The sequence below is a fragment of the Microsporum canis genome, genomic scaffold (assembly GCF_000151145.1).
Source record: "Microsporum canis CBS 113480 supercont1.3 genomic scaffold, whole genome shotgun sequence".
Lineage (NCBI taxonomy): Eukaryota > Fungi > Ascomycota > Eurotiomycetes > Onygenales > Arthrodermataceae > Microsporum > Microsporum canis.
In genome coordinates, this window is record NW_003299167.1 from 335,452 (window position 1) to 363,040 (window position 27,589).

Sequence of the window (27,589 nt, forward strand, 5' to 3'; positions counted from 1 at the left end):
GACATGGCCTACAATGGATACGGTTATGCCCATTATCAACACACAGATGCGCGGACGCAGAACCAGACGCCGTACGCTCCGTCATCCCAACCCTCCAAACCAGCGGACGGCTCCCTTCAGAACGACCACCAGAATTACGGACAACGACATGGCGGCTGGGGTGGACAGAGTGTATCTGGAGCGCAGACTTCGAATCAGCAAAATATCAGGAACAGCTACTGGATCCCCCCTGCAAGCAATACCCCGAGTCAATCTACGGCTTATCAGCAACAGGTATCATATCGCATGTCAGATACGGAGCAAGCCACAAGTTCGACGCGTCGGTATAATAGCCAACCACAACCTCAGCACCGTACTGGCACGCATGGTATGAGTGGTTATAAGGCTGAATCTACCTCAACTATAAGCGCAAGACAGAGTATGGCAACTTCCGGTACTCATTACACTACCAATTCTCCGCAGGAGCAGACGGGGGTTACCGCGGCTTCTCATAATTACCGGTCGAACACGCCGTCACATCAACCTGACTATATGCAGAGTTCTCGCACTGTCGCAGCCACGGCGATGACTGCTCTATCTTCTGCTTCTCAGCACACCTATAACTATATCCAAAATACACCGGCCACTACATCAAACACTAATCAGATATCAAATCCCTCTCAGTATAACATTTCAACCAGCGGCACTACGGGAAGCCAGCTAGGGGCCAATACTGTAAACTCCCCGAATACATTTTATCAACGTCAGACTAGCGATTCTGGTCAAAGTTTGGATGTCAGGGGAACCGCGTCCAATATCCTACGCCAGACAAGTAAGGCCTCAGATATAAGTCCTCCCTCGGTCACCTCAAGCGCAGAGCCATCTCCACAACTTCAATCACGAGCCCACCAAATGCAACCTACGACTTCTCGCTCCCCGTCGCTCCTCCATACCAACAGAGCCGGTTCCGGGTCCCAGATTCTCCCCGCAGCTCAAAGGTATTCCGTGAGTGGTGTGGCATCCGATGATGCCCAGCCTTCACCGACATTAGATCAAAATACCTTCTCACAACCTACGGCTACGACGTCCACAGAGGCGGTAGCAGCTCCTCAAAGTTCTTTACCTAGATTCGTTGACCCCACTAGCGTATACAACCCCTATCCCTACTACCGACAGCTCAGGGCTTCTGGGGTTGCAATTACTACCCAGTCAACCGTTGAACAGAGTCTAACAAGTGCGACAAGCGGATCTGACGCTCTGCAAACAGTGGCACAGGAAGATTCAACTCAGTCTCCAGCACCAGACGTCCCAGAACCAGAAACTGATACGATGATATCCACTACAAAGTAAGCAATGTTTACTACCTGCCTACGTTTAGGTGATTATTCTAACTTGTTACTACTAGTACTTCGGACGTGCCAATGGCAAAAGAACCACGGAAAGGAGCCCCAAAGGATGCTTTAAAACATTCTCCAAAGAAAGTGAGAAAGACGGCTAGTCAGAAGCAAAAATCCAAGGCTGAATCTACCCCAAAGCCTAGGACTGCTGAACCACAAACCAGTTTAATCACACATACCCAAACGAATGAGAAAGAAGATACCGCTAGCCAGATGCAAAAGATGCTTGATGAAATGCGTATGAAAGACCCAGAGCTATTTAAATCAATATTGGCTGCAAATATGGTTAGTTTTATAGTCCCTAACTGTTTATTCATGCTCACCATACCATCTTTTAGAGTAAACCTGAGAATAGAGAACAAGATATTCAGCACACTCCAACAAATGATACCCGTGCCGCTCCGGTAAAAGTTTTGTCTAGCGTTACCGCTACGACTACCCTCGCGGAACCTTCACCTCCGCGTATCTTGAATAATAGTACACCTTCAAGAAAAGCACATAGCAAACACACACCAGGTAAAGCAATATTCCTTATTAGTACACCCGCCCAAATGGGAGTAGCACCCTCGGCAAAGAATCATGTGTTGATTGAAAATCCGGAAGTTGAGCAAAGGCTCCCAGAAACTGCTCCAGTGGCAGTCAATCCCAGTACACCGGATGATGGTGATATCCATAGCCGACGACAAATCACCAAAACAAGTCTTATTGATGGCCTTCCTGACTTGGGGAAATTTCCAGCATTACGACGAAGGAAAAAACCGAAGGCCAGTTTACCAGCTGGCGGACCCTATCAAGATTTTAATACCACATTGCATCTGGATGATGAAAGAAACGCACCGGATCAAACTGGCCAGCCTGTGCCATGCCCTCAAATAGCTACTTCCATTCCTCAGCAATATGCCTCCCTAAGCATTGAAGAGCAGCGGCTGAGACTTTTGGAAACATTCAACAAGACCGGACATGCCGAACTCCCTAACACATCTAATATTCCTTTATCTACAACAAATATTGTCCCACCAAGTCAGATAAACAACGCCAGTGATGCTCTTACCGCCCCGTCACCGCCCCCACAACATCCAGTTGAAGAGGGGAAAGATAAAGAAGATAGGACGGCATCTATCTGGCCTGAACATAAGCGTCGTGTGCTAGCTGAATCGGCGTGCGAATACATTGCAACATTCCCTGGAAACGGTTCTATTACTCCCGATTTTGTATCGAGCCTAATTGATCAAAATCCTAGTTATGTTCAGCTTTGCAATATGTTGGAGGGACATGGCTATACGATAAACAAGGTCCACTTCGCAAAACATCTTTTGCAAGCATTCCCCGATCTCGGCGAGAGCTCAGGGAAAACGACACAGGCCATGCCTCAGTCTACGGTGCAAGCTCCTCAGCCTAACGTGCTGGTCTCGTCCTTCGTTTCTCCAAGCCCTCCACCAGCAACATTAACCCAATCAAGCCCAAAAGGAGTTATGCCCCAGATAGGTATCCCTCCCGTTCAATCGGGGTCAGCTCTTCCTCTATCACGAGAGGAGCAGCGTCAAAAATCTCTAAACTTACTTCATCTATCCAGGCGCAGAAAAATTGCTTCTCAGCGGCACAATTCTATTTCTACCTCTCCCGCACCTCAATCTCGCGAACCGTTACCTAACTCTAAGGAGGCAATGGCTCGAAAACGAACCTTTGCTGAAATCATCGATCTTTCCCAAGCTCTCAGCGATGAGGAGAGTGAAGACGAAGAAGCTGGCCAGTCGCACCAAGTTGAAACCGTTAGTGAGGAGCCGATGGATACGTCACTGGATGGTCCTGTGGAAATACCTAACACCACTATCCCCATACAGCCTCCTGCACTGGAAAGTCTTGCTCAAAGCCCGCCGACAGGCCATGATATTACCCAAACCGCCCAGACACAATCCGTTAGATCTCGCGAGCCACCGCTCGTAGCCCAACCTAGTCCAACAGAGCCCATACGTATAACGAAATCTAAACATTCGGTCACATCCCATCTTAACGGTACAAAAGAGAGTCTTCGCCGTTATAATGGTATTGTGAAGCCGATGGACAAAGCTAAAGCACTAAAAAGGTCATACTATGACCCCCGAACTATCGCCAGAGATATCCTAATTGCGGCTGGACGCCACCCTACAGAACGCCCACTCAATCAACATCTACTAAAACTGAAAGAGAAGTTTCAATATATTGATTACTCTTCCGACCTTGAGACATTCAGATGGGACCTTGTCGACCCTGGTGGCCCTCCTCCCCCTAAAATCGCCCCTGAACCCCTGATCACCCGGCCAAAGTTCAATCCACGTGATAATTTACAGAGTTCACGTGATGGAGCTAGCTCAACGCGACTTGCATCGTTTAATCTCGCTCCCTCTCAGGTGGAAAACTTTCAAACAGTCAGCGCCGACTCTTTTTCATGGCCCATGGCGCCAACACAGGCTCGATCTTCATTTGCTTCTCCCCTTCCCACGAGACTAGGGCCACGCCGAACTGGACGTTCACCTAGCGCGAAAAATAAGCCTAAACCGGTCGCTTCACTCGCGAAGAATGTCGAAATTGTTATCCCAACGGTCACGTCGCAAAAGCCGTCAAATAAATATCAGATTTACGAGTGTCGCTTTGATGACTGTGGCGCAAAGCTGCACAACTTTGAGATTTTCCGAAAACATGTCCTGAAACTACATGGGCGGCCTGAAGAGGACCAGGCTGTCTGTATGTGGGCAGGCTGTGCTTCGTTAGTACAGTCTGGGCAAACAGAACAGCGAACCTTTTCACCCGAGTCGCTTAGGGAGCATCTGGACAGTGTTCATCTGAGTCCACTGGCTTGGAAACTGGGTGATGGACCTAAATCCGTATCCTCTGGTGAGACTGGAAAGTTCCATCTACCGATTTTTATTTCCTAATCACTAGAATTTTTTCTCTCTTTCGTTTCCTTCTAGGGCATCCTTGTTTGAACCCGGATTCGTGCCTTTACGATGAAAAAGGCCGCGCAGTGGTATCCAAGGCAACAACTAACGGTTGTACCCCTGCGATCATTTTACCCACTGCGTGGCGTCCAATACGTGACTTTAATAAGAACCATGGCTATGAAAGCTACAAATCCAGTGCGCTACAGATTATGAGAGCACTCACAGCAAAACAGGCAAATGTGGGGCCTGGATTAGGTCCGGGTGGGTGTATATTAATGAATGAGCAAAGGCAAAGCACTGTTGTCGCATCAGAGAATATTTTCAAGGTTCTCCCCCCGCCAGATAGCAAAGAGTCTGAATGATATACCAATATAATACGTTGCGGGCTTGGGCTCGATGCAATTTGTGATTCGATACCATCATATTAGAAGCGCAGCGAAGGATGATAGCCAGTCTAAGGCTTTATAATTTAAAATCTTATTGTTGCTATTTATTTTTCGGCCTCTACGAGGTAGACATGATTTACCATAATAGGCATTATGTATTGAATCAGAGCTTGTATGTAGAGATAACTTAGGATTGACCTCTTGATGACCGCAGCAGCCATGACTCAGTAGGCACAAGTATATTCGGCATTCGCCCGTCAAATCGTCCACCGGGCCCCATCCTTGTAGATGATATCGCTAAATAAGCGTTACGTCCACAGTATTGTATTAAAAAACACGTCCTTAGCTCTTCTTGTCAGTCGTGCCAGCCTCCGAGTTTTTAATATTCTGCGTTACTTGCGTCGATTCGGAGCGCTTCACCGAATCCGCCGCAGTAGAAATGGATAATGGGTCTATTTCTGACGAAGTATTCGAATTGACCTCTAAGAAATGGTAGAGGACAATGAGTAGCATGGCGCATGACCCAAGGAAGATGGCGAGTTGATATAGCTCGCTGTCGGATATCATTTTTTCCAGGTGTACGAATAAAAGGGAGATGACCGGAGATGAATTCGCTATCAACGATGATGCAGAACACTTATACGCCTTTATATCGTATCATTAATTGTCTAGATTAGCCGTTAAGTAACAAACGAAAGAATGCATCTTAATAGGGTCATACCTGGTTCCCGCCTTGAGGTTAGTCGCGAAATTCAAACCAGTATCGCAATGTCGTGGTCAAAGGAATGTGTATTAATCAGTTCCGTCCACGCCAGTTAAACGCACTTGAGTCCTCTGATGTCACCGAGCTCAACACCTGTCGGTCTCTCTGTCTGCCTGTCTAACTTGATGATCTGGCGCGAAGCTCTCTCATGGCCGCGCTTAATCGGTGGTTAGTTACCCGCCACAAGGCTGACTCAGCACTTCCGCCTTAATTTTTTTCCTCCCCACCAACTCTCATTTATATCTCAAGAATTCCGACAACAACACTGCGGTAGCGTGACAAAGTGATAGCAACCGTCAAGTGTAGGCGTGGATAGGGGCTTGGACACTCTTTTAAATATCCTCCCGCTAGGCGTGCTCGGCCTATTTTTATTTTTATTTTTCCCTTTTTGTGCAGCACGGCTTCCTTGTTCTCTCGCAATATATCCGGGCGATACATCGTACACCAGATATAAAATGGCACCCAAAAAAGGTGATCAGCCTAAAAAGGCAAAGCCCACGGTGGAAGACAAGGTATGCATGCTCTTATTCCGACGAGCTGTCCATATATTCTGAGTGAGAGTAAAACACTAACTCTCTAAAACTTAGACCTTTGGTATGAAAAATGTAAGCAAAATGAAATAGCTCCAGAGGCATTCTCTACGGTTACTCGTTACTGAAGCCATCAAGAAAAAAGGATCAACTGCCCGTAAACAGATAGCCCAGCTTCAGGCGCAGGCCGCTTCGAACAAATCTGCAGATGATAAACGAAAAGCCATGGAGAAGGAAAGACGTGAAAAGGAAAAAGCAGCCGCTGAGCAAGCCAAACGCGAAGTTGCGGAACTTTTCAAGCCAGTTCAGGTCCAGAAGGTCCCTTTTGGCGTCGATCCCAAGACCGTACTATGTGTTTTCTTTAAGAAAGGCAATTGTGAGAAGGGTCGTAAATGCAAGTTCAGCCATGACCTGTCGGTCGAGCGCAAAGCAGAGAAGAAAAATATATATCAGGACACTCGAGAGGAACAGGATCCTAAAAATGCTGATACGATGGATAATTGGGATGAGCAGAAACTCAGGGACGTCGTACTGAGCAAACATGGGAACCCCAGAACAACTACAGATAAAGTATGCAAGTACTTTATTGAAGCGGTTGAAAATCAGAAGTATGGTTGGTTCTGGACCTGCCCAAATGGAGGAGACAAGTGCATGTATAAACACAGTCTGCCACCAGGGTATGTTATCCCCTTGTTCTGCCTTCCTTGATCGTGCCTCAGCATCATGACTAATGCTAGAATAGTTTCGTATTGAAAACCAAGGAACAGAGGGCAGCAGAAAAAGCTCTTATGGATAAATCTCCTCTTAAAACTCTCACACTCGAGGAATTTTTGGAGACTGAACGACACAAGCTCACTGGCAAGCTTACCCCCGTCACCGAGGAGTCATTCGCTAAGTGGAAAAAAGAACGACTAGACAAGAAAGCTGCAGAAGACGAAGCTCGTAAGGCAAAGGAAGCCACTGGGCGTGCCATGTTTGAGAGTGGAGAATGGAGGAATCAAGAAAGTGAAGCAGAATCTAGCGACGAAGATGACGATAATGCTGAAGATGACGATGCTTGGAATCTAGAAAGCATGAGAAAAGAGACGGAAGCTCTAAGAGATAGATATGAGCAGGAGAGGGTTGCGAAACTGCAAGGCTCAGGTGATATACCTGAAGATACCGCAGGTTCGAGCAGGGAACCATCCGCAACCGTCGAGGGAGAGGGTTGAGCCGATCTCCACTGCAGTGGAAAATGAAATATTTAGTAAATAGGGGAATTTATACAACCCTCACACTTTAGCAAACAATGACTTCCATTCCATTTAAACTAGTGTTACCACGTTACCCATGCTAGCCCGGTTGCCTCCCACCTACCTACTGGAGTTGTTGTGTAATTATACTCAGTTACTCAAGAAAATAAACGTATCGTTGGAAAAAGTAGAAGGCCTCCGAAATCTGTCAATTATCTGCACAAGTCACTTGGCTACTCCTCATTTTAAGCTGCCTTTCATAGGTTTTCCGTTTTCCACTAAAAGGGGTTAAAAGATGCCATGTGGCGGAAGAGAAGAAAACTGATAAAAATTGTCTAAGGGATCTCTTCAATTTTTGGGTTGCCAGTAGAAGGCAACGCCTCCACTTCATCCTCTTCTCCTTCGCCTTCTAACTCCGGCATTCCTGTTTCTTCTTCTTTTTCATCCTCCTTTCGGTTCCTTGTCAGCATATATTCGGAAACAGTAGCGACCACCATGGAAAGAAAGAACGTACCTTCTGAGTCCCCGCGCCTCCTATTTCCGCGCCTTGGGCGTTTAGCATGTCTGAGCTTCTTTCCATAAATGATTCAAATTTAAGGCTGTCATCTACAGGGTATTGCTCTTCATCCTTCTCCGCGTCTTCTCTTAAAATTTGTTCAACATGCTAAATTTCAATGTGAAACTGGTTAGAACATACAAAGGTTGATTATTATTCGAATGAAATACCATGCACTTACTTTACCCACGTCCGGTTTCACATGACGACTTTTGGCTTCTGTTGCAAGCAATCTTGGCCAGTGCACCTCACTGAGATCTTTTTTTCTCAAGATGAGGTGAATCTCGGAGCATTTATCCTCGAATAGTTTGATCTCGGTATTTTCGGGTTCAACTTCACGGAAGAGCTCCAGGTCCAATTTATAGAGAGCCTTATTCGTGGTCGAGTAGCCCTCAAAGTACAAACGAGTGGGAGAAATCTTAAGAGTAGCTAGCCCTTTCTTGCTGAAATCCTTTTCAGCAGGGTCATTTGAAGCCGGGCCTGTTGAAGTTGGGTCCTTTGAAGCTGGATCCGTCGGGGGAACCTCCCCAAGGTCCTTGACAATGATTCGGATGTCGACATTGTTTTTGTGAGGTTTAGTGGCAGAAGACCGATCAAACCATATTACTAAATGAATATAGGATTAGAATGGTAGGCTTCCAATATAGATGTTACGAGAATTAATAGACAGAGCGCAATTAATGTAGAGTTCTCCCCCTCCATTCCCCCCAGATCATAATAGAGCGGCGATAAACAAAGGAATAATAAAGCGTTACGTACCTTCTGCGTTAGACATGATGGCAGATCTAACGGATATTGAATGCCCGATGTGTAGCTGGAGAGAGTTGCCCTGCAAAACTGCTGGCTGTCCAGGATTTTGTGATGTTGATATCGGAACGTCGAAAAAGTCCAAAAAAAGAATCTACTGGAAGGAAAGGGCGCGGTGGAGCTCGGGCCATGTGGGCAGCGTGCCAAGCCTCCAGAAGAAGCTGACGAACTTATGTAAGCATGCTACTGTCACGTGGTCAAGGTCACTCCGCCTTCTTTTGTCTTCCCTTTTTGGTATGGCAAGCAAAGTTCTCGATGCGGGATACATTTACATATGTCAAGCAAACCAAGGGCTCTTTTCTTTCTTTTAATAGGCACTACCTAGTCAGCTGGTCATACTGGTTGTGAATCTTGCCTCGGTGCTATTCTCTACCCAGCGTAGATAGCGGCTTTATAGCACTTCAAGTCGTCATTAGAGCCGCATCCACCACTTAGCTCTACTCTCTAGATCCCCTTTTGGGGCCATCTACTGACCATGGAGGCCCTAAAGGCTGTTTTCTTTAAGCCCGACCCGGCAGCACAGGTCAGTATACTAAAGTCTCCATCCTTCTCAACCTTTAACCCACTAACACTTCTCGTCAGATGCGGAAGTGTAATGCCCTGATAAGATCAAACACTCGAAAACTCGATCGAGACATATCCCAGTTAAAGGCCATTGAGATAAAAACCAAGCAATTCATCGTTGCCGCATCTAGGAGAGCACAACGGAATCCCTCGCAGGCAGAACAGGCTGCGAAGGAGACTCGGATATTTGCGAGGGAGCTTATCCGGATAAGAAAGCAAAACGCCCGTTTGACGACGAGTAAGGCACAGCTAGAGAGTGTGAAGATGCAGGTCAATGAAGCATTCTCAGTCAGGAAAATTGAAGGAAGCCTCAAGGCTTCGACTAGTATAATGAAGGACGTCAACACCCTAGTCCGACTGCCTGAGTTGACAGGCACGATGCGGCAGCTCAGTAAGATTTTCCTCCCCTCCCCTTAAACTCCCTGCCGGCCTGGATTTCCCCCTTTAATAGTTTTGCTGACTATGAGAAGGCTTGGAACTAGTCAAAGCTGGAATCATCGAAGAAACTATAGATTCTGCTATGCCAGAGGACCAGCTGCTTGAAGATGAGGAAGAGGAAGCCGATAGTGAAGTTGACAAGGTCTTACAGGAAATCCTACAGGGAAGGCTAGCAGCATCGGGTGGTATCAAACCAGAAGAGCCGCTCCAGGAAGAGGAACCAGTCCCCGACGAGTTCGAAGACCAGGAAGCAACCCTCGAGCAGATGAGAGGGAGACTAGAGGCCCTCAAAAGTTAGTGGAGCTTGCGTTCCGACTAGAATCTCTCGCCGTCGGTCCATGTTGCATTTATGCCTTTTATGCAGTTATTAATGACCAGTCCTCTGCGATATTACGGAGGTCTTTCTTTGGATGTATTACTGTTCGGAGCCATGGCGAACATGAATGGAGTTTAGGAGTAGATATATATTCAGTAACGACATGCCATAAAGTTTTGTTTTTCTTTCGCGGATCATCCATACTACAAACCAGAAAGTTATATTAATTTGCAAGGCGTGGTAAAAAAACGGTTTAACGCCAGTAGCAATCATGACGAAACAAAAAGGGCCTCACTAGGTAGGTTACCTAATTTCATGTGTCACTGAAGCTAGAAAAATAGTAAATAGAATAATTCTTTAACTGTAATCAAAAGCAGAATAATAAACAATTGCTGTTGAAAGCAATGAGTATAACTCCGTGGTCTGGCAGGGAGCTAAGTAGCTGTGATCTTTAGACAAGTCCAACTCGCCTTTTCCCTCTACCTTTTCGCTTTGATGGCGTGCTCGAAGTACTTCCAAGTACGGGAAATTCATCCTGAAGGGACACGGGTTCTCCTTGGCCTTGCTGCTCAGATAGACTGAGTTGGATAGCAAACTCAAGGTCATCGTCATTGGCCTGTGAAGAGGCGCATGCTAGGTCGGGGGAGAAGGAAAACGAGCCAATATCAGTAATATCCTCTTCTAGAAGGGCGCTACCTTCATTATATGGGTTATTATCATTTTGTAAGCTTCGGCGAATAGCCTCAGCAAGTCCGGGCTCCATTTCTTCATCGACAGTATCCAAGGTTGGCCTTGATATTTGTCCAGTTAGAGGATTTGCGCTGAATGTCTCGTCTGATGCGACTGTCTCGCTAGAGGAACTCCCTGCAGAGCTGCTCTCGCTGCCTCTCCTGTTCCTTTCATCGCTTGTGTATGATTCTTCACTTAATAGGCAAGCATAGGCCAAAAGGTCCTCATCACTGGCATCCTTGCCAAGCAAGTCCGTCCCAAACCGCCCACTCATGTGAGCGAGCTCTCTCTCCTTCGCAATTCTTTGCCTTTCGACCTCGGCCTTCTCATTCACAATATAGTCCATTAACGCGCCTCGACCAGAATTGTTAAAACGCTGAGTTTCTGGTGAACTGTTACTTCCACGGTGAGAGTAACGCACGCGTCGTTTATTGCTCTTATACTGATCAGCTGCGGAGGAACTATATGCCCAGTAACGAAGCCGCGTTCCTAATGCAACGACACCCCTAAGCCGAGTGGGGTCCTGGTCGAGACAAATGGCTCCAGCGGCAAAGAAATTATGCCCAACATCTTGGTTCGATGTAGTTGCCTGTACAAGACGGCGACGGGCGCGGGAAGAGAACCTGGAATTGAGCGTCCGAATTGGTTGTGTAGATGAGGCAAGATGATCCCAGGCTTGAACCAGACCATCATTCCCGCCATGCACAAGATAAAGCGCCGTCAATGCAAGGCTAGATACTTGCGGAGAGTCTGTATGAATTATGCGGATAGGGATGATATTATTCACGACGTGAGCACTTTGAGATATGGCGGCTCTGATGTCCCAGACTAGAATAGAACCTAGGGAAGTTCCAACCGCCATATAACGTGCACGCTGGCCAGGAATTTCTGCAGATGAAGCTAGCGGGTTGCAAGAGGTAGAAAACGGCGTGGAAGATTGTGATGATACAGCCGAATTACCGCACATTCCGAGCAACGGGTCTTCAAACTTCGTCAAACGAGCAAAAGTAGACATATCCAAGGCACATGCGGTAATTTCAGCAGATTTTAAGCCTTCAAACGTTAAGTTTGATATTCGCCATTCAACAGTGGTAGGCGGGAGGTTAAAATCATTATATATACCAGATATAGGCGAGCATATGGGCTCGCTAGAAGGCAAACCCCCTTCAGATCTAGTTTGGCCCAAGAGAGACGACTTGGCTTCAGTTTCTGGTGCTGGAGGCGAGCTTCCGAGGCTATCAAGCGATGCGTGTTCGCCAATCTTGACGCGCGTAAATCTTTTAACTGATGCAGCCTGATCATCATTTACAGAGCAACTGAAAATCATGATAGATTCTCCAGCCCCTTGTCCATCATCTCCAGCAAAATCCACTTCGAGTTTGCGTTTCATATCCCACCCTTGATACACTTTTCGAAAATATAACGGTTTGAGTGTAAGAAACCCTTCGATGTCTTTCGTTTCGGCCACTATTTTCTCACCATCCAAGTTCATGTTATCAGACGATGATCTGGGACTATAGGTGGCATTGGTAGAGATTTTATTAAACGGATCCGGCACTGGAGCACGCCGAGTACATTCAACAATCTCCCAGGAAACAGTACGACCGGTGCGCCATGCAGCCTTCTCAAGTTCTTCAGATTCAAGCCTCTGGTAGGTGTCAAGTCCACGTGGAACATCGGTGAGATAGAAAACCTCTCCGAGAGCGTTTAGGACTGTTAACCACATCCTACGCTGGGACAGTCGTTTCGTTGATAGTTTGTCATCCACCTTAATGGCAATGATTGGAACCCCGGGGCATAAAGCCCATCTGGCAGTGATCTGGCCTCGTTCGAATCGTTGGTCATATGAAGGGTGAGGGCCTAGCGCATATAATGTGAGAATGCCTGACGAGGTCGCTGTAATCATTCCACATAATCCGTTCGTCAACTTCAAGATTTCAGAGGATTTTGCGATCCAAGTTGCACAGATACCGGAGCTTACAGCATTCGTGGAAGGAATTCCAAGTTCATACTGAGAGTCCAGGACCGAACGCTGTAGGAATCGACCTCGTTTCTCGGCCGTGGAAAGAAAGTAGGCACGGCCCTGAGGACATCCCTCTCCATATATCATGCCGTGAGGCTGGCTCACATCCATCACGTTAGGGTTGCCAATGAGATTACCCGACCCCAAACCCCAAGGCGCTTCACCGGGGTAGCTTTCTGAAAAATGATTAAACATACGGCTTTCGGATAATAATCCCCATTTTCCTACACCACTTTTCTTTGATGTTGGGTCGCTTTGGGTTGCGATCCCTTCCTCGCTTGCCCCATGAACAAAAGCCGGAGGCTTACTCTCTAAGCTGGACCCGAATGTACCATCAATATGGGATATTGGGTACTGAAGCAAGGAATTATATGTCACCACAGCGTGTACGGTGGGTGCGGGGCCTGAACGGGCCAACTTGCGCTGGTCCACGACTTGATAGCTGGCAGGCTTTCCACGAGCGAGAGAATGTAACAACCTGGTCCGCAGAATGTATTCATTTCTCCAAGAGCTTAAAGCCGTGAGCCTGCAAAACGCGCGCCTTTTCAGCAAGGCATGCTCCCAGTCATCGTCTCCCAGCCGGCCTTCGTTTCTCTCGGTAAGCGCGGGCCCGGGAAAGTACCGTGAAAACGCGATCCGCCAGGCATGTGGAGTGGTCACAAGGCCATGAAATCGACGGCTAACAAGGCTCATCGATGACAATGACGAAGGCTGAAGATGCGACAAGATATGCGTCAGAACCTCTAACAAAATATACGGACACGTTAGCATAATCATCCTAGCTAGAAAAACATGTAAATGCAACATTCCATACCATTAGGAAAACTCTCGATAGAGAGCTCACTCGATTTCCTAAATTTTTCGAAAGGTGTATCTTTGCTAGAGCAGCGAGGGGAAGACACAGATTTTGTCGGGTGTTGCGGCTCTAACTCTGCCTCTGGTTCATCGCCATCTTCGAGTCGCGGGCCTGATAGACGAGACGATAACACCACCGAGCTGGTGGCATAATCGCCATCGCCATCATCTCGACCTGAGATATGACTGATGGAGCAAGTTGAACAAGAGTAGATTCCATGCTGGGTAGTGACTTGAGCGTTGCGCGATCGGTTCTCTGACTTAGTGTTGGTAGACCTGTAGCACTCTGGTTGCATAAAAATTGGAAGAGAAACTGAGGGGGAAACAGTTGTATGACTGAACCAGGATGCGCCGGGTCAGTCGAGAAGCGTCAGCAGGCAGTCAATGAGAGATATGATGCTGTATCTGTGCGAGGCTCGAATCACTTGTTGACATTTGAAGCTGGAGAATGCGAGAAGATTTTCGAAGTTTTTTTTGAAGGAAGAAAAAGTAAGTCACGTGAACACGCGTGTCTTTACGTTCTTTTTCTCTAAAAATCCTCTATATGTATACCAAAAAGCTGAAATGTCTGGGGATTCAGGGTATAGGGAATTTAAGATAACTCCGTGACACGATTCCAAGATATTCATACCTGAGACTCTGTTTCTTTTATTCTTATTTGGTAGTTCAAGGCCACTGGGACGAGTCTATAAGGTAAACCGCTGCAGCCTGGCGGATGGAATCTATACTTCACATAACTAGGAAATACGGTATCAGCCCTAATTTCTACGAATTGACAGCCAAATGAACACAACAGTGCATTATAGTACACCGAAATGCCTCCCACCGGTATGAATTCCCATTCAAGGTTTGGTGATGTCATGCTGACCTATCTAGATGCAGACACCATACGCATTCTTGTCTCTACGGATAATCATGTTGGGTACAATGAACGCGACCCCGTTCGAGGAGATGATAGTTGGAAGAGTTTCCATGAAGTGATGTGCCTTGCCAAAGAGCGAGACGTCGACATGGTACTCCTCGCAGGAGACTTATTCCATGAGAATAAACCGTCTCGAAAGTCCATGTACCAGGTAATGCGGTCTCTGCGCATGAACTGTCTTGGTGATAAACCGTGCGAGCTGGAGATGCTCAGTGATGCCAGCGAGAATTTCCAAGGAGCTTTCAACCATGTGAATTACGAAGACCTAGACATAAACGTGGCCATCCCTGTTTTCTCTATACATGGGAATCATGACGATCCATCTGGTGAAGGGCACTTGGCTGCACTTGATTTACTACAGGTATCCGGCTTGATAAATTACTATGGCAGAACCCCTGAATCTGATAATATCCAGATTAAGCCTGTTCTACTCCAAAAAGGGCATACAAAGTTAGCTTTATTCGGAATGAGCAACGTGCGAGATGAGAGGCTATTCCGTACATTTAGAGACGGCAAGGTGAAATTCTTTCGTCCGTCGATGCAACAGCAAGACTGGTTCAACCTTATGAGTGTACACCAAAACCACCATGCGCATACTGAGACCGGCTACTTGCCGGAGTCGTTTTTACCGGACTTCCTCGATTTAGTTATCTGGGGCCACGAACATGAATGTTTGATAAACCCTCGCCTAAACCCTGAGACAAATTTCCACGTCATACAGCCAGGCTCATCAGTTGCAACGTCCCTTGTACCCGGTGAAGCAGTACCAAAGCACGTCACCATACTAAGCGTAACCGGGCGTGAATTTAAATCGGAGCCTATTCTCCTGAAATCTGTTCGGCCATTTGTGACAAGAGAAGTCATTCTGAGTGAGGAAAAGGAGATGCAAAAGGTTTCTAGAAAAGAGGATACCCGTACTGAAACAACACGTTTTTTGATGGGCATCGTTGAAGAGATGGTTGAAGAGGCTAGAAAAGAGTGGCTGGGACAACGAGAGGGCTCCTCTGATGATGGTGATGAAGAGGCCGAATTCCCTCTTCCACTAGTCCGACTTAAAGTCGAAACATCCAAGCCTGGCGGAGGAAGTTTTGACTGCGAAAACCCACAGCGCTTCTCAAACAGGTTTGTTGGCAAAGTCGCCAATGTGAATGATGTAGTTCAATTTCACCGCAAGAAGAAAGGAACAGCTCTAACCCATGGCAAATCCGATGCTCCGGATGAATCAGCGGTATCACATCTCGTGGCCCTTGACGCGTTCAAAGTAGAACAATTAGTTCGCGAGTTTCTTACTGCGCAGTCACTAACTATCCTACCCCAAAATTCATTCGGAGATGCTGTTTCCCAGTTCGTTGACAAGGACGACAAGTACGCGATGGAGATGTTCGTCAACGACTCTCTAGAAAGCCAGATAAAGCATCTCATGAATCTAGACCGCGATCAAGATGGGCTGGATCAAGATGACGATGAACGAGAGGGGATTATCCAGGCTGCGATGGATAAATACCGTGAACAGCTAGAAGAGCTATTTGCTAAGGGCAAAAGTAGACGGGCCGGCGGGAAGAAACGATTTAAACCTAAACCTGATGGTTGGGATACCGAGTTTGACGGCATATGGGAGGATCAGCCAGGAGCGCTTATACACTCTGATCATGAGGATGGCCGTAAGGATGAAGATGACGAAGAAGTCCCGGCAAGGACAACAGCTACCAGTAGGCGACGAGGTGCGTCAGCTGTGGCGTCTACATCGATCCGAGGGAAGGGTAGGGGTGCCAGTCGAGCCGCAGTGAAGACAACAACAGTTCGAGGGAAGGGAAAGACGGCCTCAGCACCCGCTAGGGGATCTAGAAGCCATGTTATTGAGGATGACGAGGAAGATGACGAAGAAGATTTCCTGCAAGCAATCCCTGATGACGATGACGCCGTGATGTTAGACAATAGTCCTGAAAACGATGATGATGAGGACCTGTTTGTTCGTCAACCTGCTCCAAAAACTCGAGGGAGGGCAGCGCCTCCTGCGTCAAGTCGATCGAAAGCAGCATCGTCAGCAAGTTCTACGAGGAAAACAGCCACACGTTCAGCCGCTGGCACCAAGAAAGTTCAGGGAACGTTGAATTTTGGGCGATCTCAACCTAGCCAGAGTCAAACCATCGGGGGTACAAGTGGGAGCGGCTCGAGTAGTAGACCTACACGAGCTGCTGCAACAAGAGCAGCCCGTAGCGTCAGTGTGATGAGTGATGGGGTTGAGTATGACGACGATGAGGATGCATTCGAGCCGGCGCCCATTGTTAGTAGCGGGAGAAGTATGAGGAAGAGATAACATTTGCATTTCGCTCCTTAGCTAGTGAATTGTTGGCATGTCTGGATTAATGTCATGAAATATATAAATTATTCCAAAATGTCCATATGTATTTGTCAAGTTACTTATATCTATCCAGAACCATCACCATTCCTACAGCTCACCACAACTTACCACGCTACCTATAATCTCCCTTTATGCAGGAACTTGTCAGGTAACTCTACCCACTTTGCCCGCAAGTATTCGGCAACATTCTTCCCCAAAAAGTCCACCGTAACAGTAGCACCGACACCGCGATCCAACAGATTCCGAAACAAGAAATGCACTCCTCTCAATCTCGGCAGCTCGAAACGCTCAATGCCCATGGACCCATCATCTCGCCATTCCTTGCCTAGCAAATCCTTGACCTTGTGTGTGGTCAACAAGTTACGTAGCCAGAGGTATTCGGCGTCAGTACGAACCCAAAAGCCGCAGTTTGCGTCGGGGCCCTTGTCCCCTGAACGGGCGTGGACGAGCCAGCCCAGAGGGCCGCGGGTAGTCGGGCCAAAGTCGGTGGTGCCACCGGGTTGGCTGCTAGTTATAGCGGTGTTCGTGGAGGGCTGACTCTTTGGAGGGTAAAGCTTAGTGGAAGGTGGAAGATCGATGGAAAGCGATGCATTTAGCCATGGAAGATGCGCCTTATGGTTAATGCTCGCTTGAGGGATGAGGGTGACGTAGTATTCAAATATGGGCCTTGGGGAAGCGTGTCTTAAATCCAGATTAAATGTAGCGCCTGGGTAGGACTGCATGACGCAGTCGATGACGGGGCGCACAAAGCACTTGGAAGTCAGGTGTTCCGCACGCGGAGCCTGAGCTAGGATCCTAAACGTTGTCGTAGCGCTGTTCTGGTCTGGGGGATCATCCACACAAGCCCCGAGGATTGAGAAGGTTAGAGAGGTGAAGTGTTTGGAATGTGGATAGAGCAGGCGTCGGATTTGGGATTCAAGCATCCTTGCTTTGGCCGGTATATCGAGGCCAACCATGTAATAGAAGGCTTCAGCCTGGTATCCACCTCGAGCTGTGATGCCTACTTTGGTAGTTGGCGGAGGCAGGTCAGCCTTGACACCCCTTAGAGCAACGCGATTGACTGCAAGTTGTTCAAAGTATACCTCGTCCAGGATGGCTGTGACGTCTGAATTAAGGTATATAGGACCCTGTATTTCATAAAGCAGTTGAGCAGAGCAGGTATCGACAGTAACGGCACCGTTTGTAGAACAGCTCTGTTTTGTGATAACAACCTCACCGGTGGAAGAAATCTCTGCTATAGGAAAACCTATATCCTCCCAGCCACCGGCCGCATTCTCCAGCTGCTTGAAGCCAGTGAAATTGCCGCCGGCGACGTATGTGCTGCATTCTATAAGATGGCCGGCCACGAATGCATTGGCTAGCTTGTCCAGATCCGATCGCGACCAACGATGCCACCAGCATGCGGCGCCGATGAGGAGAGAGGCATCAGAAACACGGCCACAGAGAACGATGTCAGCTCCATGGTCGAGTGCAGCAGCTATCCCCATGCCGCCCAGGTACGCCTGAGCATAGATGGGCTCAAATTGCCACTGTGACAGTGCTTCGCCAGTGTATATATTCCTAAACTCTGCACCACATTGAAGCTCTTCTTTCACCGTGTGGAGCACTTCATCACCAGATATCCATGCAACCTAGATACTGTCAATCAAGGTATTCACACACAGGCATGGTAATGGCATACTTTAAGATGCACTCTCTTGCGTTCCATCATGGCGATGACAGCCCGGTACAGAGCTTCCGTATCCGCCACGCCAGCGTTTGCAACCACTTTGATGTTGTGCCTAGCAATGTCTAGCAGTGCCGGCTCCAGAGCCTCTAGGAACGTAGGCTCATACCCTGGCCTAGTGGGCCGATTAGCCGACCGATCGCTTGCATTGCCATCGCCTGACAGAGACCGGTCAACCCGTCGTGCAGCAGCGGCAGTCATGTTATACTCGCTCATGAAGTCCTGGACAACGACGTCTACAGGGTCGCTTGGGTGGTTACGGGCAAACTCGGCGAGTACATGACGGCGATCAGTCGCCGCCCCCGACGCTCCTGATAGAATGTCAGCGTTTATACGTCTGTATGAGTGATATATGCCTGACCTGCAATGCGGACTGCCCTCTTCGCCATGGTTATCTAGACGAGTGCAGCCGGGATATAGTTATGGGGTATATATACGGGTTACATCCTAACCCTCAAGGCTACCTGCATCAGTAGACTTCTAATATATGCATCACAAAGCCGGAGTTTATCATTCTAGGTCAGTCAAAGCACTTGTACTCCGTAGTTGTCGCAGTTATAGATCCAAGCTTCCCCATCTCGTGTTTACCTCGGTCATTGCTTAGTCATGAACTAGTCATCAGGGTTGAACCCAAAAACGAGATAAAGCTTAAATAGACTACGGTATGTTACAGGAAGAGAACAGATGATCCAAAGCTACCATTTGTCTGCCATGTATGTCAAGGGTTTATTATTCGTGATAAAAAGAAGACTATCTACTTTGCCTCGCTCTCCTTCTTCTTCCACTGCGCTATAACCTCATCCATCTTGGGCACCCTATCGACAAAGGCCTTGGCGGCTGGCCTGGCCATGCAACGCTCCCACCAGGCCTTGAGCGCAGGTCTGGAAGTAATCAGATCACCGTGTCCTCGTTCAAAGATCCTACCCAGCTGTGGGATATAGTAGACATCGACAAGCGTGTACTTGTCACCGGCCCAGAACTTCTTTCCGGTCTTGCTGAAGATGGCCTCCGCAACGTCCAGGTACTCGCCTAGGGTCTTTCTGTTCTCGTCCACGGCAGCCTGGCTTATCTCCATGCCGAGGAGAGGCTTGATGGCCGATTCGTAGATGATGGCCGAGGCAGGGCGGTCAAAGAACGCCGCCTCGCAGGAGATTTCCTGCTCGAAGAGAGCGACGGCAGCGTTGTCCTTGGGGTCGGGTAAGAGGTCGAAGTTGTAGCGGGTGCAGAGGTAGCGGGCTATGCCGCGGGATTCGTACATGGTGATCCCGTCGGAGGTGACGATGACGGGCACCTTGCCGAAGGGGTTGCGGGCGAGATATTCGGGAGACTGCCCCTGTCAGCTACTTGTCTACAGTCACAATAGGATAGGGTATAGCCACCTTCTGCTCCTTGGCTCCCATGTCGATGTCGATGCGCTCGTAGTCCGTGAAGCCAGCCTCATCGACGGCGAGCTGGACACGGTCTGGTGCCGTGGCGATGGGGTGAGCGTAGAAGGTAAACTGAGGCATGGTTACGGGCTTTCAAACTGACTGGTTCGGTTGGGTGTTGACACTTGGAGCTGGGGGGAGAAGCTGGTCGATACTTTATATACACAGGCTTCCCCCACCACAGCTATGATTGACGGAGACCAAGTTCACCCGCCTCGGGGTGATAGACGGATGCAAGACGGGGTCCTCTGCATCGTCCGTCCTCATCCTTCAGCTCGTCCGAAGTTGGCCATGGGTTGCTGGCCAGTGAAGAAGCTCCTAGCTGCCCATAGCCAGGTCGAAGGATGAAAAGAAGGAAGAAAAAAAAAACCCAAAAAAAAAAAGGTCAACCACCAGTTGTCCCCTCCTACGACCCGCACGCCGACGTGTTCTGGTGCCGCCACCCCCGAGTGGAAGGCCTCTGCAGAATTGCTTCCCTCAAGCGTCTCTTCCATGTCTTAGCAGCGCCGCAAGCCGTTCGTGGATTACTCACACGAGTGCGGGAGAACCTTTCACCGAAATAAAAGGTCGCGACTCCGGGATTCGAACCAGGCGTCAAGGTCGTGGTCACGTGAGTGGATCGGGTCGCAGGTTGGGACGCGGCAAAGTTTTCCTTCGGCCATGACAGCTATAAGAGCCCAAGTAGGCACAAGAGAGCAGAAGAGCCACCACCGATGAGTAAGCTGCTGAGTAAGACTCTGACTAAGCTCCCGTGATGCCAAGGCCGAGATGGTGCACGATCGACAAAGAGAGGGAGAAAAGTTGAGCAAGACAAGCAAGATCCTTGACGGTAGAGCGAGAGGCCAGACACACACACACGCACACATACACCCCATGATGGCGCCCAAGACGACAAGGACAAGGCCTGTGACAGCTTATCAACGAAGAGAGAAGTCCCGCCAGTGGCCGCGCCGGGATGATCGACGGCCCAGAAGAACAAGACTTTGATGACATATCAAGATAGAGCAAGATAAAGCGCTAGCTATGGGGTAAAGATGGAGTCGAAGAGAATAACTCAGACAAGCCGAGTCGGCGAGGGAGACGCCGAGCAAGATGCCGAACCGACGCTGCTGGCGCCGCCGCTTACTAGCCGTTACTATGTAGACGGACGATACTATGGACGTACTGTGGACGTACTGTGGACGATGCCGTGGACGTACCGCCGACGATGCTGTGGACGATACCGCTACCGGCAGCTGGTTGGTCTCTTGCCTCTTGCCGTGTATCGGCCGGGTTTCAAGCAGTTTCACAGCGGGAGGTGAGGCCTATGAGAGGGCTATGAGAGGGCTATGGAGGGGGTATGCAAGAGGTATGCAAGAGGTATGCAAGAGGTATGGGAAGGTACATGCGGACAGGCGGCGGTTCGGCTGGACGCCAGGTACCCTGACATACCTCTTGCATGCCCTTGACATGGTCTCGGCACATTACTTAAAGCATGAGCGAAACCCCACCTCGCCTCCTCTTCCACCTTCAGACTTTCGACTTCCTCCTCTCACCCACAACAACAACAACAACCACTACATACCACCACCGTCAGCAGCCATGGCCCTTTCACAGAAGATCGAGACTCCCACTGCCACCTTTGAGCAGCCTCTTGGACTGTAAGCTTGCACCTGATATAGATCTAATCTAGCTCCAAGAAGTGCTGACGGACAGACAGGTTCATCAACAACAAGTTCGTCAAGGGTGCTGAGGGCAAGACCTTCGAGACCATCAACCCTCACAATGAAAAGGCCATCTGCGCCGTCCATGAGGCCACCGAGAAGGATGTCGACGCCGCCGTTGCTGCTGCGCGCGCCGCCGTCGAGGGCCCGTGGAGAAAGGTCACCCCAAGCGACAGGGGCCGGATGCTGACCAAGCTCGCCGACCTGCTCGAGCGTGATATCGAGACCATTGGCGCCATCGAGGCCCTCGACAACGGCAAGGCCATCTCCATGGCCAAGGCAGACGTCATCAACGCTGCCGGATGTCTGAGATACTACGGTGGTTGGGCCGACAAGGTCGAGGGCAAGGTTATCGACACCGACCACGAGACCTTCACCTACACCCGCCACGAGCCCGTCGGTGTGTGCGGACAGATCATCCCCTGGAACTTCCCCCTACTCATGTTCGCCTGGAAGATCGGCCCGGCCCTGGCCACCGGTAACACCATCGTCATGAAGACTGCCGAACAGACCCCGCTCAGCGGCCTCTACGTCGGCAACCTCATCGTCGAGGCCGGCTTCCCCCCAGGTGTCGTCAACGTCCTCTCCGGCTTCGGCCGTGTTGCCGGTGCCGCCATCTCCTCGCACATGGACATCGACAAGGTTGCCTTCACCGGCTCTACCGTCGTCGGCCGTCAGATCCTCCAGGCCGCCGCCAAGTCTAACCTGAAGAAGGTCACTCTCGAGCTCGGCGGAAAGAGCCCCAACATCGTCTTCAACGATGCAGACATCGACAATGCCATCAGCTGGGTCAACTTCGGTATCTACTACAACCACGGCCAGTGCTGCTGTGCCGGATCCCGTATCCTCGTCCAGGAGGGCATCTACGACAAGTTCCTCGCTCGCTTCAAGGAGCGTGCCAACCAGAACAAGGTCGGCGACCCATTCAAGCCAGACACCTTCCAGGGCCCCCAGATCTCGCAGCTCCAGTTCGACCGTATCATGGGCTACATCGACGAGGGCAAGAAGGCCGGCGCCAAGGTCGAGGTCGGCGGTGAGCGTCACGGAACCGAGGGTTACTATATCCAGCCTACCATCTTCAGTGAATGTACCGATGACATGAAGATCGTCAAGGAGGAGATCTTCGGCCCTGTCTGCACCGTCCAGAAGTTCACCACCGAGGAGGATGCCATCCGAATTGCCAACAACTCTTCCTACGGTCTCGCCGCCGCTCTCCACACCAAGGACCTCAACACCTCCATCCGTGTCTCCAACAACCTCAAGGCCGGGTAAGCACAGCTGTTGCATCCACACATTCAATATGTATGACTAATCTCTATATAGAACCGTCTGGGTCAACTGCTACAACCTCATCTCCTACCAGTCTCCGTTTGGCGGGTTCAAGGAGAGCGGTATCGGCCGCGAGTTGGGAGGTACGTGTCTTCCCTTGTTCAAAGCTTACTATATAGACTCATTAACTAACTTGGTGCAGAATACGCTCTTGACAACTACACCCAGATCAAGACTGTTCGCATCCGCCTCGGTGACGCTATGTTCGGTTAGAGCAGTCATTAAGAGCGGAAGGGTAATGCAAGTGCGCTGAGTTGTCGTGCCGTGTAAAACGATTACCGAGGATGGAGGTTGAAGGGACAAAAAGTAAATAAAATACCAAAACAAAATCGCGAATGATGTTCACCCATATACATTATCCCTCTGGTGTCCCTGATCAGATCAGGTCCCCTTGTTTAAAAAACAATGATGCCAGGATCTATCTCTAGCATTCCCTAGACTTGTGGTATTTTCGGTTTTCATATAGTCATAAACAAAAAGACAAAACAGAGAAAAAGACGTAAGCAAACGCCAACCCATGCCCAAACATTATACCCAGCATCAGCCCTTGAAGGGAGGATAGGTACATAACTTAGAGAAAGTACTCTGCTTTCTGCGGCCTCGAGGCAGGAACATGTCTCATCTCCGCCGGCACTGCAGCAAACAGCTTGAAAACCGGTTTCAGGTCTTCCCTCACCTCACAAACGCTCGCCATATTAGCGCATCGGTAACAGTAGTTCGGTGCACTCCAGACTGTGACCATGGCATGGCTGTCAAAGTGGTATTTGTATCCTTCGTTGACGAGTTGGTGCGCACGGGCAATGAGGTTAAGATCGTTGACGGCACAGAACTCGTCTGCCACACGGCTGCCAAATAACCAGCCTACACCCAAGTTCACATTAGCACACCATTTATAAAAGTAAAGACAGAGGAGTTTAGTTTAAAGGGAGAGGGGGGTGCATACCAGCTCCACGTGGGCTAACGGCCCACGTTAAATCCTCTGTCTCATCTGGATCCGACCAGACAAGGTCGCAAAAGGCCCCCTCATGCGGAATCTCCTGTGCCCTCGCAACGATACGAACTTGATCCAACGTTCGGATCTCCGGGCTCAGCCCACCATGTAAACAAAGCACTTTCCCATCGACTATGACGCCCAATGTCATAAAGTCAAAGACTTGACAGCATGCTTTCCAGACAGATGCGTTGCCGTATTTCTGGACGCATTCGTCGTAGAAGCCATATACCTGCGTGATCTGGCGCGATTCATGGTTCCCCCGGACAAGAGTGATCCTATTCGGATACCGTGCTTTCAGACATAATAGTAGGGTAAGCGTTTCCAGACTAAAGTATCCTCTATCCACATAGTCGCCTAGAAATATGAAGTTGCCGATAGGCGACGTGTCTTCCGTCCTGCTTGCGTTCGTAGCTTGTCCGTCAGTTTCCTCGTCACCGTCGTCTTCAATAACGGAGTTAGGTGGTGAGCTTTTTCGTAATCTCTGCTTCAGCTTTGGGTCTGTAATGGTCGTCGGTGGCTCGATATCCTCGGATGTTATAATCGGTGCTTGGGTTGAGGGAGCGGCGGGCCGTGTATCACCGGGCATTCCGCCGGCCACGCGGAAGAGCTCTAGCAAATCGTAGAATTGCCCATGTATATCACCACATATGGTTACAGGGGCGGAAACCGGTTGAATATTCGATTCTACCTGATTAGCTTGGGGTTGAAAGAAACAACTTGGTGTTTGAAGACGCCCTACCCTCCATCATGTATTCCTTTACCACCTCACACAGCTGCTTCATGTGGTGCTCTGACAGGTATTTGCAGTTTTTGGCCGCCTCAAGCCACTCGTCTGGTCCAGCATTGGGCTTCAGTCGCGCTGGGCCAGGCTGGGGGACTGACGGGTCTACCATCGTGGGGGCTCAAATCACACCGGAGTCACAACAAATCATGGGCGGAAGGCGTCAGTGAGTGCTCGTTCGTCAGTAGAATATCGTGGTTATTCGTATGTCGTAGAAGCCAGTCTATCTTTTTTTTCTCTCTCTCTTCTCGTAGTTCTTGATATGACGCTGTCTTGCTGTCTCTTGCTGTTCTGTCCCTTCGTCGTCTTCTGACGTTGGTTGTCCTGCTGAGTCAGCTTCTTCTCTTGTTCTTCTAGACGAAGTTTAATATTAAGCGTAATTTTAGTTTATTTTTTATAACATCAAGAGAAAAATAAGATGTGGAAGGAAGGCAAGAAGACTGGCGTTAAAGATCTCACGGCTAGCCAATTTTTATGAGGCTGTTACTCGTATCCCGAGTTAACCCCTCCCCAGTCCTTAATGCCGCTAAATTATAAGGTGTCTCGTGGAAGATATTTCGCTTCTTGGGTGGCGAGCCCATGTTACAGACCAGCGGGGGCATTTTTCTTCATTATTCTATCCCCGTTTCTGGTGGCTGAGCTAGAGAGCGTCTAGTGGTGCTGGAACCCCAGTCAGCATAAACGTTTAGCCCACTCAGACAAGATGCAATCCCAGACAAGAAAAAAACGTGGGTTTTCTCCACGCGCGCCCGCCAGCCTTGCGATGTATCACCAGCTGGCCTTACCTGTCCCATCCATCTTCGACCCTTAGAAAGGAAGACAGAGAAGGCAGCTTGCACATATATTTTCTATGGGGCCCGAGGCAAGAGAGAAGAGGAGTGGGAGGGAAATATAGGGAAGTTTAAGAAAAAAATTACTCGTGAGCTGTTACATCCGAATGTCAAACCCGCTCCACTCTCTAGACAAGCGCCGAGGGTTGTGTCGCTTCTGAATTTTATGTCATCTTTGCGGTGTGTGGATTTGATGATATTGGCCTGGACTTGAATTTGGGAGCTTCTTCCATTTTTCCATCACATCATGAGCTGTCCTGTTTTGGTATCTTCCCTGTTTGCGGACCGCCATGGCATCTAATTCACAGCGCCAGTTCTTGACCTGGGTCCGGAAGGCATCAAAGCCAAAAAGACACCATCATCACAACCAGACCTTTGAGATAGAGAAAGATTTTAATTCCTCCTCTTCGACCATATCCTCTGACAGCACTGAAAGGCAGTCACTAGACAGGCATCACTATAGCTCTGCAGCTCGCCTATCACTCGCCCGGCTTATTGCCGATGACTCTATTGAGGTAGACCGGCTCCTCCTCGCATGTCGGGATCTGGGTGGCTTCTACCTAGATCTAAGGTCGACTGAGCTAGGCGAGGAGGTCATGTCCGATGCAGACAGGCTTTTTACCCTGGGAGAAAACGTCTTTGACCTACCAGAACATGAGAAGAGAGCATATGATATGGCCAAATTTGGTGGCTACTACGGGTAAGAAATGGATTCTTACAGCCTCTTCCCTTCGCCCAGCTTACAGGTCTACAGATACAAAGGCTACCGCAACCGTACTCTCGACCTCAAGGAATTCTACACCGTCTCAAAAGACGATATACTGGGCCTTCAATGTCCAACAAACGCCTGTCGGCCCCAGCCTCCGTCCATAAATTCATCACGTCCTCTAATACAAACATACATACGAAACTCTCATGCCATCATCTCACTAATCCTTTCTCGTCTGACCTCTGCCTTAAACCTCCCACAAGGTTCATTAGAGAGCATACACCGCCGCGATGCAAACAGCGGCGATCAAATACGCTGGATCAGGCTGCAGGCAAGCAAGGAGGCGCGTCCCCCTCCCGAGAATGACGTTCTGCTAGATGAACACTCAGATTCCAACAGCGTCACCCTTATCTTCAATCAATCTGACGGCCTTCAGTTCCGATCCCCCCAGCCGGAACATTCACTCCACAATCTCCCTATCCCCAGAGAAAATCCCACCATTACAACCCCTACCAATGCCACCGCGTCTTCTTCTCCTAACGCCACCGTTGACTTTTCTCAGGGACCCTCAACTTTCCCTGCCAACTGGATACCCGCGAACCCTATACCAGGCCACTGCATAATCCTGGTGGGTGAGCAGCTCGTCAAGCTCACTGACGGCAATGTCCGGGCGAACGTGCATCGTGTATGTGCGTGGTCCGGAATTCAAGGCAGCAGCCCTCGGTACTCACTTGTATACTTTTCACGGCCTGAAGATGACGTTATCCTGAAACAACTTGCCGGGATCCCCGTCGTCCCAAAGTCGGTTACCGCACCGAAGGGCTCGCGTGAACTACAGAACCAGTGTAAGCGACTTAGCAAAGTATTCGAGGGGAAGGAGTGGATGGGGTGGGCTAGATCGTCTTCGCCTCGAACAAAAGAGGTAGCTTAACGCGAAAAGACGAAGACTGTAAATATATACATTGACGATCTAATGATAATGTATGGGGGAAATGCACTAACTAGAAGATTGACTTCCAGACGGGGATTATATTATTATTATTATCGTCATAATTACTTTGGATGGTACTGAGAGGTTTGTTCAGGAGTTCATTTTAGAGAATGGTTGTCATATATATATATATACATGCTCGCGCATTTCAAATTTTCCTTATGTGGGCATGTCTTGGAAGGTGTGTAGATAGAATTTTTTTTCTTTCATAAAATTAGAGATATTATTTCTGAGCCATGTCTATATATCTACCACCATGAACATGGAGCTCTTTACTAGGTATAAGGCACATAGGAAACACTCGTGGCAATGCGCAGGGTAT

The 27,589-nt window shown here is 49.0% G+C and overlaps 11 protein-coding genes across 11 annotated transcripts; 6 read left to right on the plus strand and 5 right to left on the minus strand.

Annotated features, from left to right (window-relative positions):
* Positions 1 to 3: 3 nt before the first annotated feature.
* MCYG_02953 (conserved hypothetical protein) lies at positions 4 to 4,288 on the plus strand (the record flags this gene model as incomplete). Its single annotated transcript, XM_002847401.1, has 3 exons — positions 4 to 1,325; positions 1,385 to 1,661; positions 1,715 to 4,288. 3 exons carry the CDS (start codon positions 4 to 6, stop codon positions 4,286 to 4,288), a joined length of 4,173 nt encoding a protein of 1,390 aa, XP_002847447.1.
* Positions 4,289 to 5,898: 1,610 nt separating this feature from the next.
* MCYG_02954 (translation machinery-associated protein 46) lies at positions 5,899 to 7,184 on the plus strand (the record flags this gene model as incomplete). The annotated part of the gene is made up of 3 exons (XM_002847402.1): positions 5,899 to 5,955; positions 6,139 to 6,650; positions 6,716 to 7,184. The coding sequence occupies 3 exons, from the start codon at positions 5,899 to 5,901 to the stop codon at positions 7,182 to 7,184; spliced, it is 1,038 nt and encodes a 345-aa protein (XP_002847448.1).
* A 356-nt stretch (positions 7,185 to 7,540) lies between these two features.
* MCYG_02955 (uncharacterized protein) lies at positions 7,541 to 8,536 on the minus strand (the record flags this gene model as incomplete). Its single annotated transcript, XM_002847403.1, has 4 exons — positions 7,541 to 7,654; positions 7,720 to 7,869; positions 7,943 to 8,367; positions 8,521 to 8,536. 4 exons carry the CDS (start codon positions 8,534 to 8,536, stop codon positions 7,541 to 7,543), a joined length of 705 nt encoding a protein of 234 aa, XP_002847449.1.
* Positions 8,537 to 9,043: 507 nt separating this feature from the next.
* On the plus strand, positions 9,044 to 9,868 carry MCYG_02956 (SNF7 family protein; the record flags this gene model as incomplete). The annotated part of the gene is made up of 3 exons (XM_002847404.1): positions 9,044 to 9,091; positions 9,151 to 9,523; positions 9,603 to 9,868. The coding sequence occupies 3 exons, from the start codon at positions 9,044 to 9,046 to the stop codon at positions 9,866 to 9,868; spliced, it is 687 nt and encodes a 228-aa protein (XP_002847450.1).
* Positions 9,869 to 10,337: 469 nt separating this feature from the next.
* MCYG_02957 (F-box and WD domain-containing protein) lies at positions 10,338 to 13,789 on the minus strand (the record flags this gene model as incomplete). Its single annotated transcript, XM_002847405.1, has 2 exons — positions 10,338 to 13,381; positions 13,453 to 13,789. 2 exons carry the CDS (start codon positions 13,787 to 13,789, stop codon positions 10,338 to 10,340), a joined length of 3,381 nt encoding a protein of 1,126 aa, XP_002847451.1.
* A 519-nt stretch (positions 13,790 to 14,308) lies between these two features.
* On the plus strand, positions 14,309 to 16,732 carry MCYG_02958 (double-strand break repair protein mus-23; the record flags this gene model as incomplete). Its single annotated transcript, XM_002847406.1, has 2 exons — positions 14,309 to 14,321; positions 14,370 to 16,732. 2 exons carry the CDS (start codon positions 14,309 to 14,311, stop codon positions 16,730 to 16,732), a joined length of 2,376 nt encoding a protein of 791 aa, XP_002847452.1.
* A 161-nt stretch (positions 16,733 to 16,893) lies between these two features.
* Positions 16,894 to 18,892, minus strand: MCYG_02959 (DUF1446 domain-containing protein; the record flags this gene model as incomplete). Its single annotated transcript, XM_002847407.1, has 3 exons — positions 16,894 to 18,408; positions 18,459 to 18,814; positions 18,865 to 18,892. The coding sequence occupies 3 exons, from the start codon at positions 18,890 to 18,892 to the stop codon at positions 16,894 to 16,896; spliced, it is 1,899 nt and encodes a 632-aa protein (XP_002847453.1).
* Positions 18,893 to 19,257: 365 nt separating this feature from the next.
* On the minus strand, positions 19,258 to 20,011 carry MCYG_02960 (glutathione S-transferase 3; the record flags this gene model as incomplete). Its single annotated transcript, XM_002847408.1, has 2 exons — positions 19,258 to 19,830; positions 19,883 to 20,011. 2 exons carry the CDS (start codon positions 20,009 to 20,011, stop codon positions 19,258 to 19,260), a joined length of 702 nt encoding a protein of 233 aa, XP_002847454.1.
* A 1,489-nt stretch (positions 20,012 to 21,500) lies between these two features.
* Positions 21,501 to 23,175, plus strand: MCYG_02961 (aldehyde dehydrogenase; the record flags this gene model as incomplete). Its single annotated transcript, XM_002847409.1, has 4 exons — positions 21,501 to 21,570; positions 21,630 to 22,901; positions 22,957 to 23,045; positions 23,105 to 23,175. The coding sequence occupies 4 exons, from the start codon at positions 21,512 to 21,514 to the stop codon at positions 23,173 to 23,175; spliced, it is 1,491 nt and encodes a 496-aa protein (XP_002847455.1).
* A 358-nt stretch (positions 23,176 to 23,533) lies between these two features.
* On the minus strand, positions 23,534 to 24,849 carry MCYG_02962 (sporulation-induced protein; the record flags this gene model as incomplete). The annotated part of the gene is made up of 3 exons (XM_002847410.1): positions 23,534 to 23,823; positions 23,906 to 24,640; positions 24,696 to 24,849. The coding sequence occupies 3 exons, from the start codon at positions 24,847 to 24,849 to the stop codon at positions 23,534 to 23,536; spliced, it is 1,179 nt and encodes a 392-aa protein (XP_002847456.1).
* Positions 24,850 to 25,857: 1,008 nt separating this feature from the next.
* Positions 25,858 to 27,207, plus strand: MCYG_02963 (conserved hypothetical protein; the record flags this gene model as incomplete). The annotated part of the gene is made up of 2 exons (XM_002847411.1): positions 25,858 to 26,267; positions 26,322 to 27,207. 2 exons carry the CDS (start codon positions 25,858 to 25,860, stop codon positions 27,205 to 27,207), a joined length of 1,296 nt encoding a protein of 431 aa, XP_002847457.1.
* Positions 27,208 to 27,589: the final 382 nt, after the last annotated feature.